Source organism: Heterocephalus glaber, unplaced genomic scaffold (assembly GCF_053883595.1).
Source record: "Heterocephalus glaber isolate CG9 unplaced genomic scaffold, H.glaber_assembly_v1.0 deba00001523, whole genome shotgun sequence".
Lineage (NCBI taxonomy): Eukaryota > Metazoa > Chordata > Mammalia > Rodentia > Bathyergidae > Heterocephalus > Heterocephalus glaber.
The window spans coordinates 945,046-964,268 of record NW_028258327.1 but is presented as its reverse complement, the minus strand read 5'-3'; the positions used below and the strand labels follow the sequence as shown (position 1 = coordinate 964,268).

The 19,223-nt window shown below is 43.2% G+C and overlaps 1 protein-coding gene across 11 annotated transcripts in view; it reads left to right on the top strand.

Annotated features, from left to right (window-relative positions):
- The window catches only part of Sytl3 (synaptotagmin like 3), a 95,248-nt gene that overhangs the window by 50,564 nt on the left and 25,461 nt on the right, over positions 1–19,223 (top strand). For 8 of the 11 annotated variants that reach the window (XM_004874547.4, XM_013069169.3, XM_013069168.3 and 5 more), the window contains 2 exons: positions 2,260–2,384; positions 10,076–10,210. In XM_004874547.4, coding sequence (XP_004874604.1) covers positions 2,260–2,384; positions 10,076–10,210 — 260 coding nt within the window. The remainder of the gene's footprint in view (positions 1–2,259; positions 2,385–10,075; positions 10,211–19,223) is intronic. The other 3 variants (XM_021251976.2, XM_087187903.1, XM_021251975.2) reach the window with 2 other exon arrangements.

Below are 19,223 nucleotides of genomic sequence, written 5' to 3'. Positions count from 1 at the left end.
CTGCCCACACATCTGAGACTCACCAGTTTAACACCTGGGTGGACAGCTAGAGCTAATTGCCAAGTGGAGTGAGGGGGGATTCACAAGAGCAAAACAGCATTCCTTCTCAGATACGGGAAGTGAGCTGAGACCCTGTACCCAGCCTGTCCCTAACCCAGAGGCAAGGATAGCAGGAAACCAGCCTTCTGGCTCCTGGGAATGCCCATATGCCTTTCCTGAGAACTTCCTGCTGGTTGCACAGGAATGGGGCATGTGGCTTCCCATGCTCTCCATGCTGCCCTTCACCCTGTCCCTGTCCACATACTAACACATAACCCTCATGATCTGCTTTCCTGTTTCCCTACAGAAGTGAGTGTGGAGGGAGCCCCACTCTGTGGGGAGGAAGTCAGGCTGACACCTGTAGGGAGGGGCTAGGAAGGGCCCCAGGTTTTTCCTGGATCAGTGACCCAGGAGGCTGGAAGGAGGCCTTGCCTATCAGGAGCTGAGAAAGCTGTCTCAAAATTACAACTTCTGGTTGCCAGTGTTGCCCAAACCAGCTGGAAGAAGACATTATTCCAGCCCTTTTATAATTGGTAGTTGCTAGGGGGTGGCAGCATGTCAGTTCCCTTAGGAAAGGGGATGTTGATTCTTGCTCAGGAGTGACCCATGTGTTTCCTTCTGTTCCCACCTCTCCCCGAATCATGCTGATGTATAAGCCCACTTGTTAGAACCCAAACTGCTCGGCAAGGCTCTTATTCCCCTTCAGTCTGTGAACTTGGAAGAGACTGAACAAGCACTGGCTTTGGGGCCCCCTGTACAGATGCTGTGGGAATAGCGACCCTCTCATGCCCTCCACAGCCAGGCTGGGAGTGGTCCCACAAGGAGGTAGCTGAGGTCATCAGGTAGAGGACCCGAGTAGGCTTGTCTCTTCCTGCTGCCAGCCGTAGGGAGCTGCTCCAAGACTTCTGGATGGCTCACTTCAGAATGCAGGGGTGGCGTGGCCCTCACAGAAGAGAGGCTAGGAGGGGAGGTGGCAGGGTGGGTGGCCCAGGGCTTGGGGAGCAGGCACAGGGTCTTCCTCTCTGGGAACAGACCTCTGAGTATCCCCCAGCAGTGCAGGCAGGAGAGAGCTCAGAAAGAGCAAAGGTTTAGGGATTCACACCATGAGATCTCAGTGAGGGGCCTGGAAGTCAAAGGCTAGCCTGGAGCCACACTGTCCTTTGCAGTAGCCCATAGCCATATCAGTTGCTCTTGATCCCCTGAAATGAAGCCCTCAAATGTGCTGCTAGGGTAAGCTGTGTACCACTTTTGCAGATTGGATGTTTAAAAAAAAGGATTCCACAGATAACTATAATAGTTTTAAAAGTTTTTATTAGTATACGCTTGCAATACATAATAAATATCATTATTCATTGTGGCATATTGGTACCTACACATATCTTGATCTTTTTTGTAACTAATGTTAATTACATGCTTAATAACATTTTGGATACATTATATGAAATATAGAATTAAAGTTAATGCTACCTATTTCTTTTGACTTAATGTGGCTTCTAGAAAATAGTATTATATCTGTGGCTCGAATGATGTCCCTGAACAGGTAGCAGTGCTGTGTTAGAGATAATGCTAAAGCCTGCAGGTGCTAGGAGGCTCCATGGAGGAAGAGTCTATTTAAGGTGGATCTTCACTTCTGTGTGTGGTTCCACCTTTCACACTTTAGTCCTTTTTTTCTAGACCACCATTCTGCAAAGATAGTAGAAAAAAATTAAGTCATCTTCTCAGGGTATGCTTACTAAAATAGTTATAAAGATACCTCAGATCTTACTTTTACCCTCTCTAAGAGTCACAAGGAATGGTATTTAGTCTTAACATCATTGTCAGGAACCCCCGAAAAGTGGCTGGTTTGGTTGGTGGCCATCTTTGTGTCTGGACAAGTGTATACTTATTCAGATGACCCACATTGCAGGGGAAGGTGGGGGCTTCCCTTCAACCCCCACCGTGACAGTGGCTCTGCCCTCAGAGGCATGTGGTCTGTGTGACCACAGGGGGCCCTTGAAGGAATCCAACCCCTCTCCTGCCCTGTGTCTAGCACACAGTGTCTGGTCACCCTCCCAGTGTCCTGGTGCCCTGTGCCCAAGGACTATGGCACCCTTTCCCCTCCATCAGCATTGCTCTCCTGGCTCATTGGGGCTGTGGGTTACAGGGAATTCCAGAAGAGGCCTCCACAGGCCTCGGCAAAGCTGCATGCTCCTGGCTGTCAACCTTGTGTTTGTTTTTTAGAGCTTTCCAAGTCCCAGAATGACATGACCTCTGAGAAGCATCTTCTAGCCACGAGCCCCAGGCAGTGGGCAGGCCAGATGGAGAGACGGAGCCAGTCAGACACTGCTGTCAACATCATCACCAGGGTACCTGAGGCCTGCCTGGCCTCTGCACTGACCCCTTATTTTGTTTCCCAGAGCTTTCTGGGTTTTTCTCTGTAGATTTACTTTTCCTCTCACAGTAACATTATTAAGGAGTTAAAAAAAAACAAAAAACTATAATGATTAGCTCCTATGTTTGGGCAGGCCTGCCCAGAATAGGGGCAGAATTTTAAGATTAAAGCCAGGTATAGTGCTACACAGCTGTAGTCCCAGCTACTTGGGAAGCTGAGGCAGTAGGATCATTTGAGTCCAGGAGTTCAAGGCCAGCCTGGGCACCATAATGAGATATCCCCCCTCAAATTAAGAGTTAACCTGGAAAGCCATTGAGAACAGGGTCAGACTTTATCATGATCCTGAGGCCCTGAGGCTTCAAGGCTACACCAACGTCAAGTAACTTTTTTTGCAAGGGCCAAAACTTGACATTATTCTGTAAATCCCTACTCGCCATTAAAAGGCCTTCCAAGGCTGGGGATTTAGCTCAGTGGTTCTGGTGCCTGCCCCACAAGGACCTAAGTTTGATCCCCAGTACCAAAAAAACCCCAACCAAACAAAAAAACTAAAAGGCCTTCCTACTTCCACTTAGGGCCAACAGGCTTTGGATAAAATCTGTCTTGGTTTTAGATGGAAACTATGAAAATCTTGAATACTGTTTACTCAACTTAGCGAGAGTACACCTAAGGCAGGCTTTGAGGGAACTAACACTCTGCACTCCACCATGAATAATCACATTGGAAGCAGGTGCACTGGGCAAGAGAGAAGGCAGAGTTGGGGATCACTGGGTCACAGAGGTGACCTGGCTAGGCAGAGGCTGGCACCTGTGTCCCTTCTCTGTGGCCAAAGGCTCCGCTCAGGACATCCTAAGACAGACCTTAAGGCAAGGGTGTGAGGTTAGCCCTCTCGGGCTAGAACAGCTGTGCATGCTCTCAAGACTTCAGGTCCTGCTCTCCTCTGCTGCCCTCACCCAATCCCGGGATACCCCTGCAGAGCATGAAGACATCTGTAGTACCTGTTCTGCCCAGCACAAGGTTCTAAGAAGCATCCAGTGAGATAATGTACTAATTTGTCATCTACACATATTCTCTAAGTTGCCAGACTCTATACAAGAGCTCTTCCCAGACCATCTCATTTTATTTGTATAACCACTCCAGGAGGTAGGTATTGCAGGGAGTCCCATTTTTCATTTGGGGACATGGAGGCTTAGACAGGTTAAGCCACATTTCCACAGCTGGAAAGGGGAGGGCTGCCTTTGAACTGACCCCAGTTTGCCTTGGAGGCTGAGCTTTAGAGCAGCGATTCTTCATGTGTAGCTGGATGAGACTTTGAAATGCAGACTCCACATTGAGAGTCTGGGTAGGCATGCAATGTGGGGTCAATAGATGCATTTCTGTTGAGCTCTGGGGGACCAGGGGAGGCTGGTGCTGGGGAGTAAGGTGCCTGGTGTATCTGAAGTGTATTTACCAGGTCTCTGGGATTCTAAAGAGCAAACAGCCAGGGGTGGTGGCACAAGCCTGTAATCCCAGCACTCAGGTTGAGGCAGGAGGATTGCCATGAGTTCAAAGCTAGCCTGCCCTACAAAGAAAGACCTTGTTTCAGACAAAAGAACAAATAAGTGTTAGCTCATGTTGGCTTCTTCACGATCAACTCCTTTGCTCAAGTAGGCAGAAGAGAGGGTTAGTGCCCGTTTCTGAGGCACTATGTTCTGGCCATGATGGCAGCCCTTCAAATGTACTTCATGTTTAATTCTGGAAACTACACTGAGAAAAACATTCTTACTTCCATGATACAATTCTGAGTTTTAAGGAGAGGTTAAACAACTTATCTAGCAGCTCATTGCTAAAAAAGGATGAAGTCAAGAGCAGGACTCTGGCTTTATGTGATTTTTAAATAATCCTAAACACATGATTTCATTTTATGCCCAGCATTAATACAAGCGAGGACTGTTGAAGAAAGGGTTGAGGAAGGGATTTCTGGAACTGTGAATGTTTCGCTCTTTTTTTTCCCCTCTGTCCTTTTTTTGTTTTTTTGGTAGTGGGATCAAACTCAGGACCTTGTGCTTTCGAGGCAGGCAGCGGAACCACTGAGCTAAATCCCTGGCCCAAGTATGTTTCTCTTACTGCATGAAGCCATTCTGATGTCAGCATTGACCTTGGGCTTAGTCCTCACCAGATCTGACCTGTGTAGGGAGCCCTCATTGGGATTTAACTTTTGTAACCCTGAATACAACCCTGTGAAAGTTGTACTGTTATTGTCCCCATTAAATATGAGGACACTGGGCACAGAGATAACAAGGGGGCAATGTAACCAGAAGGGACCGCCCTGTGAGCCATGCTGAGAGGCCATGCTTTTGTTTGTGTTGTGACCGGCAGCCCAAGTACCCTGGGGCTTGAATTTTGCATTGCAAATGTTGTTGCCCTGACCTGTGGTCCCTGGCACAGACTTCTCCCACCGCAGGGTGCAGGGCGGAGCGAGGGCCTTGGAGATCTCATGCATGTACCGGTTTGCCCCTGGCTCGTGGCCAGATGCACTTACAACCTTGTGGTGGCCTTCTCACTCCCCATCTTAATTGAGGATGTGGCTGTTTTGAGGACCAGTTTAGCCAAATGTTTACAAAGTACTTGGCAATTATGGCATGACCTGTAAATGCTAAAGAATTATTGGGCTGAAATATAAGAAATATTATAAACAGGACACCTGTCAGACTACAATTCCACCTGTCTTGGCTGGCGAGCTTGTGAGAAGTGTGCTGACTTTCATCGGAATGCTTTAGAGCATTGTGCCAGTATGAACGATGAAACACAGTACCCTGGGGAGTAGGGGTCATCAGTGTCCACCTTGCAGGTTGGCTACACTAAAGCGCAGAGGCAGAAGATACCCCCCCCCCATTTAAAAAAATGACATCTTGCTATGTTGCCAAGGTTGGTCTTAAACTCCTGGTCTCAAGTGATCTTCCTGCCTTGGCCTTCTGGCAGCCTACAGACATGCGCCACTGCACCCAACTTACATAACTGCCTTAAAGCTGAGTGATGACTCCAGGGTCGCAGCTAGGTAGACAGCTTAAATCTCTTCTATATCACTGCTGTGACCATTAAGTTTGAAAATGTTCCTGCAGACATCTCCACTCTGGACCAGGATTTTCTTTAAAAATATTTTTTCACATTTTTAAAAAAATGTAGTGCTTATTGGATATACAGATCAATGGGTTTCATTTTGGCAGATTTGTACATGCACATAACATACTTCAATTATTTTCACCATTCCTATCATCCCCTTTGCCCCACCATCCCCACTAGTTTCATGTGTGTGTATGTATATGTGTATTTTGTGAATATATTTTGATTTATTCAACCTCCTGGTCCAGGATTCTTCAAGAAGTAAACTCGCTTCACCTTTCTGGGGTATTCCAGTGTTTTATTTTTGTAGTACTGAGGATTGAACTCAGGTCCTTTGCTCTAAGCTACATCTCTACCTAGCCCATTTAAAAAAAATTTTTTTTTTAATTTCAAGACAGGGTCTTACTAAGTTGCTCAGACCCGGTTTGCACTTGAGATCCTCCTGCTTTAGGATGAAGTGTGCTGCTACACCCAGCTCCCCCGTGGGTTTTACGGCACATCTTATGCATGTGTACTTGGTCTACACGGGCCATGAACTCTACACCAGTTAAATAGGAAGATGCATGAAAAGCTAGTAGAGGGAAAGGGATCGAGGACAGAGGCAGAGAAAAATGACTTAATTTCATTGTTTTCCTTTGTACTCATGAAGCTTTTCCCACTGACACCTGAATCTAAAGAAACAACCTACTTTGCACTTGGCCTCCCAACACAGCTGCTCACCCCACCAGCTGGCCGCATCCCAAAGGCAGGATGAGGGGAGGAGGAACAGCTAGGACTGAGTCATTTCCCAACTGTGAAAGACCTCAGGTTGCGTGGCAGTGCTCACTCTGGTGATGACAGGAGATGCGTCCGCTTCCCAGGTGGAATGTGTCTTTGCTCTGAGCATCAAGCTGCAGTCTTTTCTGTTAAGAAGCAACTTTAGATGAAATCTCAGCGGTGCGAACAGTTGCTTTTCCTTCTCTGATCTATGTTCATAGCTATTGCCAGCAAAAACCCCAAATGCAGTTCCTGGTTCCAGAGAGGCCACAAGTTGATCAAATGAAACAATGTTTATTGATGTTTCCCGGAACAATGTTAAATATAATGCAGTAACTCTTGCAGAGTAGACATTAGGGCAAGCATTCTCATGTGTAATCTGAGCTAAACTAGTCACTGACTTACATTAAAATCACAAGGGAAACGATTCCCATCTCAATGACATTGATAAGCCCTAGGATTGTGATGCCCTTTAATAAGGCATTGACTCTGAAGTGTCATCCAAGTCCTTAAGAGTTTACTGGGGGAAAAGTTGAACACAAAATTTCTGCTTGGACTCCTTAGTCAAGTCTTTCAGAATGGTACTGACTTTTCTAATCTTGAAATAGTCACATTCACAGTTAAGCTTCATTAAAGGTTTCTTGAGTCCTGACCTATTTAGAAAGTCTTCCCTGGCCATGAACTTGATGTACCCTCTAATCTCTATAGACAGTTTTCTTTGTTCTTTTCTAGAGCTTTCTGTCATTTTTTAAAGATTCAAAACATGATTTAAAAAATGTATATTGGATAGTACATTAGTTAGCTTTAGCTGCCTTAATACCATAGACTGGCTGGTTTAAATGACTGACATTGATTTTCCCACAGTTCTGGAGGCTACAAGTCTGAGATCAGGTCTGGAATGTTCAGGGCCCTTTTCCTGGCTTACTGACATCTGCCATCTTGGAGAGTCCTCCCGTGTCAGGAGGGGAGAATGGGGTGGGAGCTCTCCATTGTCTTTTCTCATAAGGTTATGAATCCTATTATTTCTCTCAAGTTCCCTCATTGTAACCTCTCCTAAGATTCCCATCTCCAGATACCATCAGGGGAGTTAGGGTTTCAACATAAGAATTCTGGGGACACAGTTCAGTCCATAGTAAACACCGAGGCAGTCCAAAGCTCTGTTTCTTTCTGTTCCTGTCTGACTGGGGATTGCTGTCCTGGCACGCCATTCTCCAAGGCCCTCAGAAGCAGAAGCCTTGTGGCAGACAGCCTCTGCATCCTCCCTGGCATTTCTCTGGCTCCTTTCCATGGAGTTTCCTCCATTCACTTGCAGCTTTAATGTCTCCAACCACTTCTCTTCACCTTCAAAAACAAGAGCAATGCTTTGGAAGTGTTCCTGGTGCAGCTGCTCTTCTGTGGTTTTCATGGCCAACATTCTCAGAGTCCTCTCCTTCAGCCTTTGCTGCTGCGCTCTCTGCCCTCCTGTTCCTCTCTCCCGTTCCTTTCTGACTTCCTGGCAGTCTGCTCTTCCCCAACCACTGTGGAAAGTTCTCTGGGAAGCTCCAGGGACTCCTGGCTTGATAATGGGGGTGGCTGCATTTCAGTCATCACCCTCTTGTTGCTTTGTCCCATTGGACATGGTTCACCAGGCTTCCATTCTTTAGAGATGACTTTTGATTTTCTGTGTAAAACTTATACCTACGTACTATTAAACATTTTTAAAAAAGAGATGAGAAGACTGAAAAGGAGAGGAGGATGAAAAAAAACTACATACAACACTAACCCCAGAAAGAGCCATTTGAGCCCCACACATAAATCCATATAACAAAAATAGCCTCATACATCCACTTTTGTAATTTTCTTTAAAAAATATTTCTTTCCATGTCAACAAATATATATCCTCATTTCAAATAGGGTACATTTTAGGGCTTTTAATCCATGCTGCCAAGGTGTCCTCCTGTGTCACCTATCCTCCAAGACTCTTGCCAACGCTCAATTTTATACCTTTTCCTCCAATATGTCTATGGTGGTAAAGTATACGTCACATAAAACCCTCTTATCCCTGTTTCAGTGTATAATTCAGTGGCAGTCACCTTGGTGTGCAACTATTACCATCCATCTCCAGAATTCTTTATCTTATGAAACTGAACTTTTTAATATTTGCCAATTTGATAGGCAGTTGGTTAAATTTTGCATTTTAATTTCAGATGAGCTTTTGCTCATACTGTTTTTCCCTCTTGGAACACTCTTCATACTTGAAATCCTCTCCTTGGGCCTGCTGATCTTCCAGCCCTGCATCTCCTTCCCTGTGGCTTTGGTTGATGCTACTGTGACCACCCTTTATGTCCTCTTGGACACCTTCACACATGCTCTGTGTGCTCATGCTCTCTTTGCCAATCTCAGCCTGGCAGGTGCGTCCAGTCTGTGACCCACAAGTTGGACCTACCTGGCTTACCTGAACTGTGTTGAATGAATAGAAATTGTCTTGGGCCACATAGAAAACATAATATAGTTAATGTATATAAATAACAAAGCTTCCTTATTAAAATATTTTTATAACATTAAGAAAGGCAGTGGCCCACGCACTGGACACACCTGCCCTAAAGTGCCTGCAGACCTTGGAATGTGCTTGGGACTTGACCGTTGTGATAACTGCTCCACTTGGGGCCTTACATTTTGGTCTTTAGCTGCCCTTTAGCTTCCCACTCAGGTCATTTGCCCATTGAAGATCACCTAGGATGCCCTCATCCTGAATAATCTTGCCCTCTCCACCTTCCCGTCAATGTGGCTCGTGTCTCCCTTGTCATGTGTCTCTGTTTCCCAGTAGCTAGTTAGCCCTTGGAGAACAGACCTCATATCTTCCTCCCTCCTCCCTCCTCCCTCCTCCCTCCTCCCTCCTCCCTCCTCCCTCCTCCCTCCTCCCTCCTCCTCTCCCCCTCCTTGATTAAAATGATGGACTGAATATAGTGTTGCTTAACAGCTATCTCTGAGAATCAAGTTAATTTGGAGGGAATCCTGTCTTTCAGTTTTTCTGTAATGGTCTCACTTAGCATTTTATTCATGAAAATTATGATTTTGGTGCAACCATTATATTTCCAGGTTCTACTACCAATCCAGCATCAAGACCTAAAGTATCAACTCTGAAACTTTTTAGACTGGAAGAGGTTTTCCCAACTTGCCCATTATATGTATTACTCTGTCCTAGCACTGCCTGATAGAACTTTCTGCACCAATGGAAATGTTCTTTAACTGAAATGTCCTGTACAGTAGCCACTGCTATATGTCCTGACTGAGTACTGTACTTGAAATGTGTCTAGTACAATTGAAGACCTGAGTTTATTTTATTTCAATTAATTTGAATTTAAACAACCTGATGTGGCTAGTGGCTACTAGAAAGCACCACTATAAATATTATAGAAGAAATGCCAACTACAAATATTTTTATAAAGTTTAGAGGGACATTTTGATTTTTTTCCCTTTTCATGAGCATGTTAGAGATAAAATTGCTTTTTAGGCTGAATGTTGTATTTTCTGTGGTTAGATGTCAGGATCATTATTAAGGTCAAAATTTGGGTTTCTTTAAGACCTACTAGTCCATTAATAACCCACCCAACAACATTCATGAATGTCCCAAAGCTTGATGATGTCTGCCCCCTGGCTCTGAGGGTGTGTGTGTATGCATTTATCCAAACACAAATGTGTCTTCCTACTCAGCTACTGGAAGTTTGCATATTAGTAACATCAAACAGTAGATGCAGATAGACTGTGCTTGCTGAACCAAGGCAGGTGGGAATGAGGACTATAACATCAATTTTGTTTTTCCTTCTCCAGAAGGTCAGCACACCAGATATTCTGAAATCTCTCCTTCAAGAATATCCCAAACACTCTACTAGCCCTGTTTTGAAGCAAGAGACTCTCCCATCCATTTCAACTCCTACCACTTTGTTCTCTGGAGGCTTGAGACACGTGAGTCTTGTCCCAGTACTGTGGTCATGGTGTGATAATCAAGACATCAGTTGGGGATGTGGCTCAGTAGTAGAGAATGTGCTTAGCATACATTAGACCCTGAATTCAATTCCCAGGACTAAAAACAAAACAACTGAAAAAAACCCTAAAAACAAAACAAAACAAAACAAAAAAAACAACCAAACAAAAACCCATCAAACTATTGGTAGGCAGGAATGAACTGTTGTGAGATAAACAGGAACCTGATAATAAGACTTCAGTTTGACTATAAGAATTCTAGTGAAGCTGGGGTGAGCTTCGCTATACTTTGAAATAGGTTTTTTTTTTTTACAATAACTTATTGTGAACATTTTCATACATACAGGGAGTAACTATTAATAAAATAATGGGATCTTTTGATAAGGAGGCTTTAATTTTTTTTTTTGGTACTGGGGATCGAACTCAGGACCTTGTACTTGCCAGGCAGGTGCCAGCACCACTGAGCTACATCCCCAGCCCAGGAGGTTTTAATTTTGATGAAGAATTATTTTTCAAAGTTTGTGGTTATTTCATATTCAGTCTACCCACAAGTCATGAAGATAATCTCCTGTTTTCATCTTAGAAGTTTAAAACTTGAGCCTTTATGTTTAGGTCTATGCATGAATCTATCAATTCTTTTGTAAGTCGTGTTAGACTGAGGTTGAGGCTAATTTTTTAATAAGATATTTAGTTAATCTAGTACCACTTTCGTTTTCCCCAGTGACTTTGACATATTTTATGAAATTCAAATCACTCAGGCTCTCTATTGTGTTCCACCGGCATCTAGTTCTGTACTTATGCCAACACTACATTGTCTTGTTTAGCTTTGTAGTGAGTCTTGAAGTTGGGTAGTGTAAGTCTTAATTTTCTTTTTTCAAGATTGCTTTGTAATGTTTTGAATATCTTCTATATTTATAGATAGGCATTTTTATCTACTTCATTAATTTCAAAACATTGAGTGCTACTTTTTGCCTAGAACTGTGATATATCCTATGGTAGGTGGAACCTCAGATGAGGGGCTCTGAGGCCTCAGTTAATGGTTGGCTTACTTTGGTTGAACTACTGTAGCACATTACCATGGACTTGGTAATTTATAGATAACAGAAATGTATTTGTCATGGTTTTGGAGGATGGAAGTCTGAGATCAAGGGACTGGCAGGATTGGTGTTTAGTGAAGAGCAGTTGCTCATAGATGGCTCTGTCTAGGTGTCTGTGCATTATGGTGAAGACAGAGGGACCAGGGACCCAAATCCTGTACGAAGCCTCTTTTACAAAGGACTTACACCCATTCCATTCATAGGGGCTCTAGTTTTATGATTTAATCACTTCCTAAAGGCCCCACCTAGTAACACTGTCACACTGGTGATTCCATTTCAGTGCGTGAATTTTGGAAGCAACATAAACATTTAAAACCATAGCAGATGTCATGGCTCTTTCTCTTACCATAAGATGATCGCAAAGACTCAAACTTTAGAGACCTCATCAGGGAAATGAGTGTCCGTTCCTTTACTAGTATAACAGTGTAGCAGAACTTCCGGGAAACCAACTTCTGAGTCACATTCCAGCTCTTTTAGGGGCAAGGAGTAAGACACAGAGCAAGTCCTTTAACCAGCTTATGCATCAAGGGTATTGTGTTTTTATATAAAATGGTGTTTGGTTCAGATAATTAGGCACTTCCCTCTGATCAAAAATGGAATGAATGTTCAAGTATTTATTTTTAAATTTTTTTCAGTAAAAGACACATAGCCACTAATTCCCCTTAAAATACTTCCTCCCTCCTCAAGCACATTTGTCCCATTATTCTTGCCTCTTAGAAGCGTTCTGGAAGTCCTCTTTCATGAATGTCTGCAGTTGTGCTGTTGTTGCTGCCTTGATGTCCTGAATCCATACAAAACATTTACCTTACATGGTCATTTTGACTTTGAGTCACAAGGTGCTACATATGGTGATAAGGTGGATGGAGACAAACATAATGTGTTCATTTGACAGAAATTGTTGTAAACTGGCTCCCATGGAAAGGCCTGTCTCCTTCAAAACTATTGCTCTTCACCCTCACTCCTGAAAATGTGGGGTATGATTGGTGACGTCTGAGAGATTGTCAAAATGCAGAAGTTTGGGCCCTACCAAGACCTGCTAAGTCAGAATATGGAACCTAACAGAAGCCCAGGAGATTCACACGCATGGGCAGGTTTGAGAAACACAGCTGAGCCCTGGCAGTTTTGAATCTGGAGGAACTGTTAGAACTTGGTAAGGATTCTTGAGTACTTAGGGCTGTGCAGTTCTACATGGCAGCCATTAGTCACCTATGGCTGCTGAGCAACTGAAACATGGCCGATTCTATGAGTTTCAAACACATGCTGGATTTTGAAGACTTTAGTATGAAAAAAGCAAGATCCCAGTAATAATTTTGTAGGGCTTGGGGTGTGGCTCAATTGTAGAGCTTTTGCCTGGCGTATGTGAGGTGTTGGCTTCAATTCACATCACAAAACAAAAACTGTACAGATGCCTGTTGACATAACAGTGTACAGAATTTATTTGATTAATAAAAGATACTATAGGCTTCTACCTGTTTTTAAAAAGCAACTACTAGAAGTTCTAAAATGACATTTCTATTGGGCAGCACTGGGCTGGATCCGTTGTGGTACATTCAGTCGCACCCGGAGGAGGAGCTTTTTCCCTATGGTTCTCTGGGACACTGTCCTAGGAAGAAGCTTCATGTTCTCATTTGGTTCTCAAGCAGGTGAATGAGTACACAGTGGCCAAGGACCAGGGTTCTGCTCTAAGACACAAATGCTGTTCACACATGTCCTCTCATGGATCCATCCCCACTGCCCAGGTCCTGCAGTGAGTTGTATAGCAGAGCCAAGAGCCAAATTTCTGACTACTGATGCCTTAATTTGTTTAGGCTGCTATAAAACAACTACCATAGATTTGAATGGCTTTAAAACAGACATTTATTTCCCACAGTCCTAGAGTCAGGAAGTCCAAGATCAAGGCAGAACTGGTCTGGTGAGGTCTCACTTCCTGGTCTGTTGGTAGCACCTCCTTCTGTGTCCTCACAAGTGGAGAGGGAGTCTTCTTGGGCCTCTTTTATAAGGACACTAATCCCATTCACAAGAGCTCCACCCCATCACCTCCCAAGGCACCCTCCTCATACCATCGCCTTGGGACTAAGGTTCCAACTAATGCAGGGACACATGTCCAGAACCTAGCAGCCCTCTTAGGTGCCCTTTTCATTGAACAAGTAATGCTGAGAGAAGTCTGCCATGGTCCTGCCAGAATATTTTAGAAAGCTTGAGGCCTTGCTTCATGACCAGCTGTGGTTTATAGTTGACAACAGTTTAGGAAGATAAAAAGCCTGAGGAAACACTTTCCTCTAGACCAGGTGGGCAAGGATAATTCCAGAGCCTTCTCTCCTGCCCTGTAATGGGCATGAGGACATGGGTGCATAACATGGCCTCTGGGAGAGTTTCTCAAGATTTACCAGAAGGTTTGCCCCTACCTCAGGGCCAAGGGGCTCCCAGGAATCCAGCCAGTGTGACCCTGTCTGAGGCTGACTAGGAGGGTGAGGAGAACCTTCATAGGAAGCAGTAGGGGCATATTATGGTTTAGATCTGGGGTATCCCCCCCAAAACTTTGTATGTTTGGAAGGTGATTACATCATGGAGGTGCTGTATTCATCAGGGATTAGTCCTCTAATGATTTCACAGCTGACTCACTGTTAATAGCTAGGGTCTGGTTAGAGGCTGGTCACTGTGGGCATGACCTGGAAGGAGACGTCTCCCATCATGGCTCCTCCTTTCCCTCTCTGCTTCCTGGCCTCCATAATGTGGGCAACTTTCCTCTGCCAGACCGTTCCACCATGCTCTTCCTTCCTTGGATCCAGCTGTCTATAGACTGAATCTTCTAAAAACAATGACCCAAAATAAACCTCTCTTCTTTAGTTTGTGATTGTTGGTCCTTATGTCTCAATGATGAAAAAGCAACACAGTTTTCCTTAAATTGTCCAGCATCCTGTAGAATGGGCTTCAAGCTCCTTTAAGGGCCAGAATCCTGTCTTTGTATCCCCAGGAACCAACATAGCCGAGTACATAGATGGATCCATGGGGTTCTTATGACCTGCCCACCCTGCTCTGACCTTGCTGGCTCCCCTTCCTCACTTCACTTAACCTCATGTCTGCTCACCGGTGCTTGAACTCCCAGACACAACAGATGTCACCAAGCCATCTTCTCCTTTCCTCCTTCCTTTTGAGACCTTTCTTGGAGGTTCCAAGGCCACCTTGGAGCGCCCCCATCCTATTCTCCATCCCATCTCCCTCACCTGCCCCCTGGTTTTTCTGTGTTCTTAGCACTTCGGCATGCTATCTAACTGGCTTGTCTATCTTTCCCACTTAGCCGTCTCCCCACTAGAATGTGGTTCCCAGGTTCCTGGAGCAGTGTCTGACACATGATGGTCCTCAGTAAGTACCTGTGGGACAATCAGGTCATTGTGACCAGGCTGTTATGCTGAAAGCCTGTGCTAGCTGCTTCACAGTCTGTGGTGGTGGTGAGTACCATTATCCCATTTCAGAAGTGAAGAGCATTAGGTGACTTGCTAGCATCCTATAGTGGCTGCATGACTGACTCCGGCCCCTGGGTCTGGAGTTGGTATTCAGGCTTTTGGTACCATCTCACTGGTGTCTTGGGCTGGTTTCCCTGACCTACTTGCCTTACTTGGGACTGATCCACACCCAGAGAACCTTCAAGAGTTAAAAGCTGTCCTGTTGGCTTAGGGAGATGGGCTTAGTCTCTTTGCTCCGCTAACTCAGTGCAAATTCAGTAGGGCTCTCTATTCTCATCCTTTCTTCTAAAAATTTCTCTGGGTATGCTTAAAATGTATAACCATGAGATTGAATTATTACATTTAATTGTAATCTGCACCCTTCAGACCAAAGCAGGAAGCTGAACTCCCATGGGGCAAATAACTAGTTATTGCTTCTTGCATGGAGATGTTGCCTACCCTTAGGAGAGAAATTCACATCCTCTGAGAAACAAGGAGTGGGGTCTAGAAAAAGCTTATTAAATCTCCACTTACTGACAAAAGTACAAATAGAAACAAACACCAAATGGGGAAATTGCCTAACGTCCCATGTAGTTGAATCAGGGCAAATTTTAAGCATGCTGCTATTTTGGGACCACTTTAGTAAATTCTTTAAATGGTACAGTTCATTGTTGGTAATGGTTCACAGTGGCAGGCATTTTGTTGTAACGTCTCTGGAGGGAAATTGTCAATATATCTCAAAGGCCTTTAAAATGCGTTCTCTCCCCCACCGACCCCATGCTGGAGATCTAACTCTGTCTCTCGCATGCTAAGCACACGCTTTACTATTGAGTTACACTTCCAGCTTAAAATGTTCTTTGTAATCTGACAATTTCACTTACAAGTTTAAAAAATATCATAAACGTTATCCCAAATGTGCACATATAGATTTCCGGGGAAGCCTTGTTTTTAATTGTTTTTGGTTTGAAAAGTCGGTAGCAAATATCATGAGAAAGTAAGTTACAGAGCATGTGTGGACAGGGTGATTCTACTTATATCAACTCCAAAATTGGGTAAAACTAATGAATATTTGAGGGGGGATATGTAATGAAACCATAAAGAAACGTAAGATGATCAGCAGACAGTTGTGGTTTTTTTTTTTTTTTTGGTACTGGGGATCAAACTCGGGAACTTGTGCTTGTGAGGCAGGCAGGCACCAGAACCACTGAGCTAAATCCCCAGCCCAGCAGACAGTTTTGAAACAGTGTTTATTCCTGTACAGGAACAAGAGGAGATTGGATAAAGGAGGGGACCATAGGGCCCCTTTTTGGGGGGTGGTTTGTTTTGTTTTGTTTTGTTTTTTGGCACTAGAGATTGAACTCAGGACCTTATACTTGCAAGGCAGGTGCGGTGCCACTGAGCTAAATCCCCAGCCCTGGAGGGGTTAGTTTTTATGGTCTCACTATGTAGTTCAGGCTAGTCTTGAATTCACTATGTAACCAGGCTAGCCTTGGACTTGAGCAATGATCCTCCTGCTTCAGCCTCCTGAGCACTGGAATTACAGGCGTGTTCCACCACACCTGGCCAGAGGGCACTTTAGAAGTTCTGGTAATGGTGTTCTTAAACTGAATGCTAGGCACATGGATCTTCACCTTATACTCATTGTTTATATATATGAATTACTTTTTGTTTGGTAGTGCAGACTGAACCCAGGGCCTTTGCACCGAGCTACATTCTCCAATCCTTTCTATGTTTTATTTTGAGACAGGTCTCACTAAGTCACTGAGCTACTCAGGGTGAGCTTTAACTTATGATCCTCCTGCCTCAGCCTCATAGAGTGCTGAGATTATAGGCTTATATATTTTATATATTATATATTTCACAATCAAAAAGAGAAAAGACCAAAAAAAGAGAGAAAAGATTCTTTTCCCTTTTCTTGGTCCAGTTAGAATACTATAGATACAGCTTGCAATTCTGGATTTACCTATTTTCCCTTTTAGTTTTGTCAGTTTTTACTTTATATTACTAATGTTACTGACTTAGAGTTGCTATCTCTTTCACATGGGCTTACCTTTTTATCATTATGAAATATTCCTCTTTGTTTTTAAATACTACTTCTTGACTTAAAATTTACTTTGTGTAAGATTAAAACTAGACCCATACCTATCACCATGCACTAAACTAAGATAGAAGTGGATTAAAGATCTAAATATTAAGACTGAAACACTAAACTTGCTGGAAGATAGGTAGAACTCTTGAAGACATTGGCATAGGAAAAGACTTCATGAACAAAACCTCAGCAGCACAGGAACTAGCAGAAAGAATCAACAACTGGGATCTCATCTTATTAAAAAGCTTCTGCACTGCAAAAGAAACCACCAACAGAGCTAAAAGGCAACATACAATATGGGAAAAAATTTTTAGCAGCTATACCTCAGACAAAGGACTACTATCTAAAATATATAAAGAATTGAAAAACATCAGACCCCCCAAATTCAAAGACCCAATTCAAAAATGAGCATCCAAAATGAACAGACATTTCTCAAAGAAGTAAAAGCAGCAAACAAATATATGAAAAAAATGTTCAACATCACTTGTCATTTGAGAGATGCAGATGAAAACAACACTGAGATTCCACCTCACCCCAGAAAGAATGGCTGCTGTCAAGAAATCAACAAATAACAAATGCTGGCGGGGTTGTGGAGAGAAAGGAACCCTTCTCCATTGTTGGTGGGAGTGCAGATTGGTGCAACCACTGTGGAAATCAGTATGGAGATACCTCAAAGAACTAGGGCTAGAGGTCCCATTTGACCCAGTTATTCCCCTGGTGGGTATCTTCCCAAAAGAATTAAAAGAATCTTACCACAGCGATATATGTGCACCCATGTTTATAGCGGCACAGTTTGTAATAGCTAAAGCTTGGAAGCAGCCCAAGTCCCCATCAACTGGAAACTGGATAAAGAAAATGTGGGGTTTTAAAAAATAAAATGGAGTACTAAACCATAAAGAATGAAAAACTAGAGTCATTTATAGCTAAATGGATGCATATCGAGGCCATACTCTTAAGTGAAATAAATAGGACACACATGTGTAAATACCGAATAGTTTCTCTAGTGTGAGAAACTGATAGTGCAAACAAGGGTTAAAATGATTAAAATGAATAATTAAATGATTAAATGATTAAATAATTAAATGATTAAAATGAATAATTGATAATTTGGAATAGGAAAAAAGTCCAAAGACGAAGGAGTGAAGGGAGGGGAAGGGGAAAGGAAAAGAGGAAAAGGAAAAACTAGGAGAAAAGAAAAAAAATGGAAATGAAATCTATGTAAATAGGGAAGGGCAGAGGGGGTGAAGGGTGCACAGGTAATGGGGGAGAAAATAAGAACCAAGATATAAGAACCAAGATACATCATGTTCAGGTACAAGCACCCGATGATAAATGTAAACGAATTGTATACCTAAAATGTACCAATAAAAGAATTGAAGGAAAAAAAATTACTTTGTGTGATATTATTATAGTTATATTGGTTGCTTTTGGTAGTGTTTGATAGTATGTGGTTTTCTGTTCTCTACTTTCTACTTTTCGGCATTTAAACTGTGACTCATATGAACAATGTATATTTTTCTTTTCTCTACTTTTATTGGTACATTTTAAGCATACATAATGATCACATTCATCATAGAGAATTTGTACTTGTACATGACGTATCTTGCTTCTTTTTTCCCATTCCTCTCCCCTCCCTTCAACCCCTCTTCCCCTCCTTTCTTTCCTTCCCCTCCTTCTTTACAAAAGCTTTGTTTCCATTTTTTTCTGTCTATTCTATCTTTTTCTTGTCCCTTCTCTCCTTTCTCCCTCTCCCCTCCCTTGTTCCCTATCCCATTTGAACATTTTCTTCCCATTTCCTAATATCTATTATTCATTTTGGTTCTTAATTACATTTGCAGTTTCTCATACCAGAGAAACAATGCAGTATTTAAACATATGTGTCTAATTTATTTCACTTAAGAGTATGGTCTCAAGGTGCATTCATTTCACTAGATGAGATGGCAGAGTAGTACTCCATTGTATAAAAAAAAGCCCCACATCATCTTTATCCATTTATCAGTTGATGGGCATCTGGGCTGTTTCCAAGACTTAGCTATTACAAACTGTGCTGCCATAAACATGGGTGTGCATGTGTCACTGTGGTATGATGCTTTTAATTCTTCTGGGAAGATAGCCAGAAGGGTAATAATTGGGTTGAATAGAACCTCTAGCTTTAATTTTTTGAGGAATCTCCACAGTGGTTGCACCAGTCTATACTCCCACCAACAGTGGAGAAGGATTTCTTTTTCCCCACAGCCTCACCAGCATTTGTTATTGGTTGATTTCTTTTCTTTCTTTTTTTTTTTTTTTTGGTATGGGGGATTGAACTCAGGACCTTGTGCTTGTGAGGCAGGTGGTGGCACCACTGAGCTAAATCCCCGGCCAGG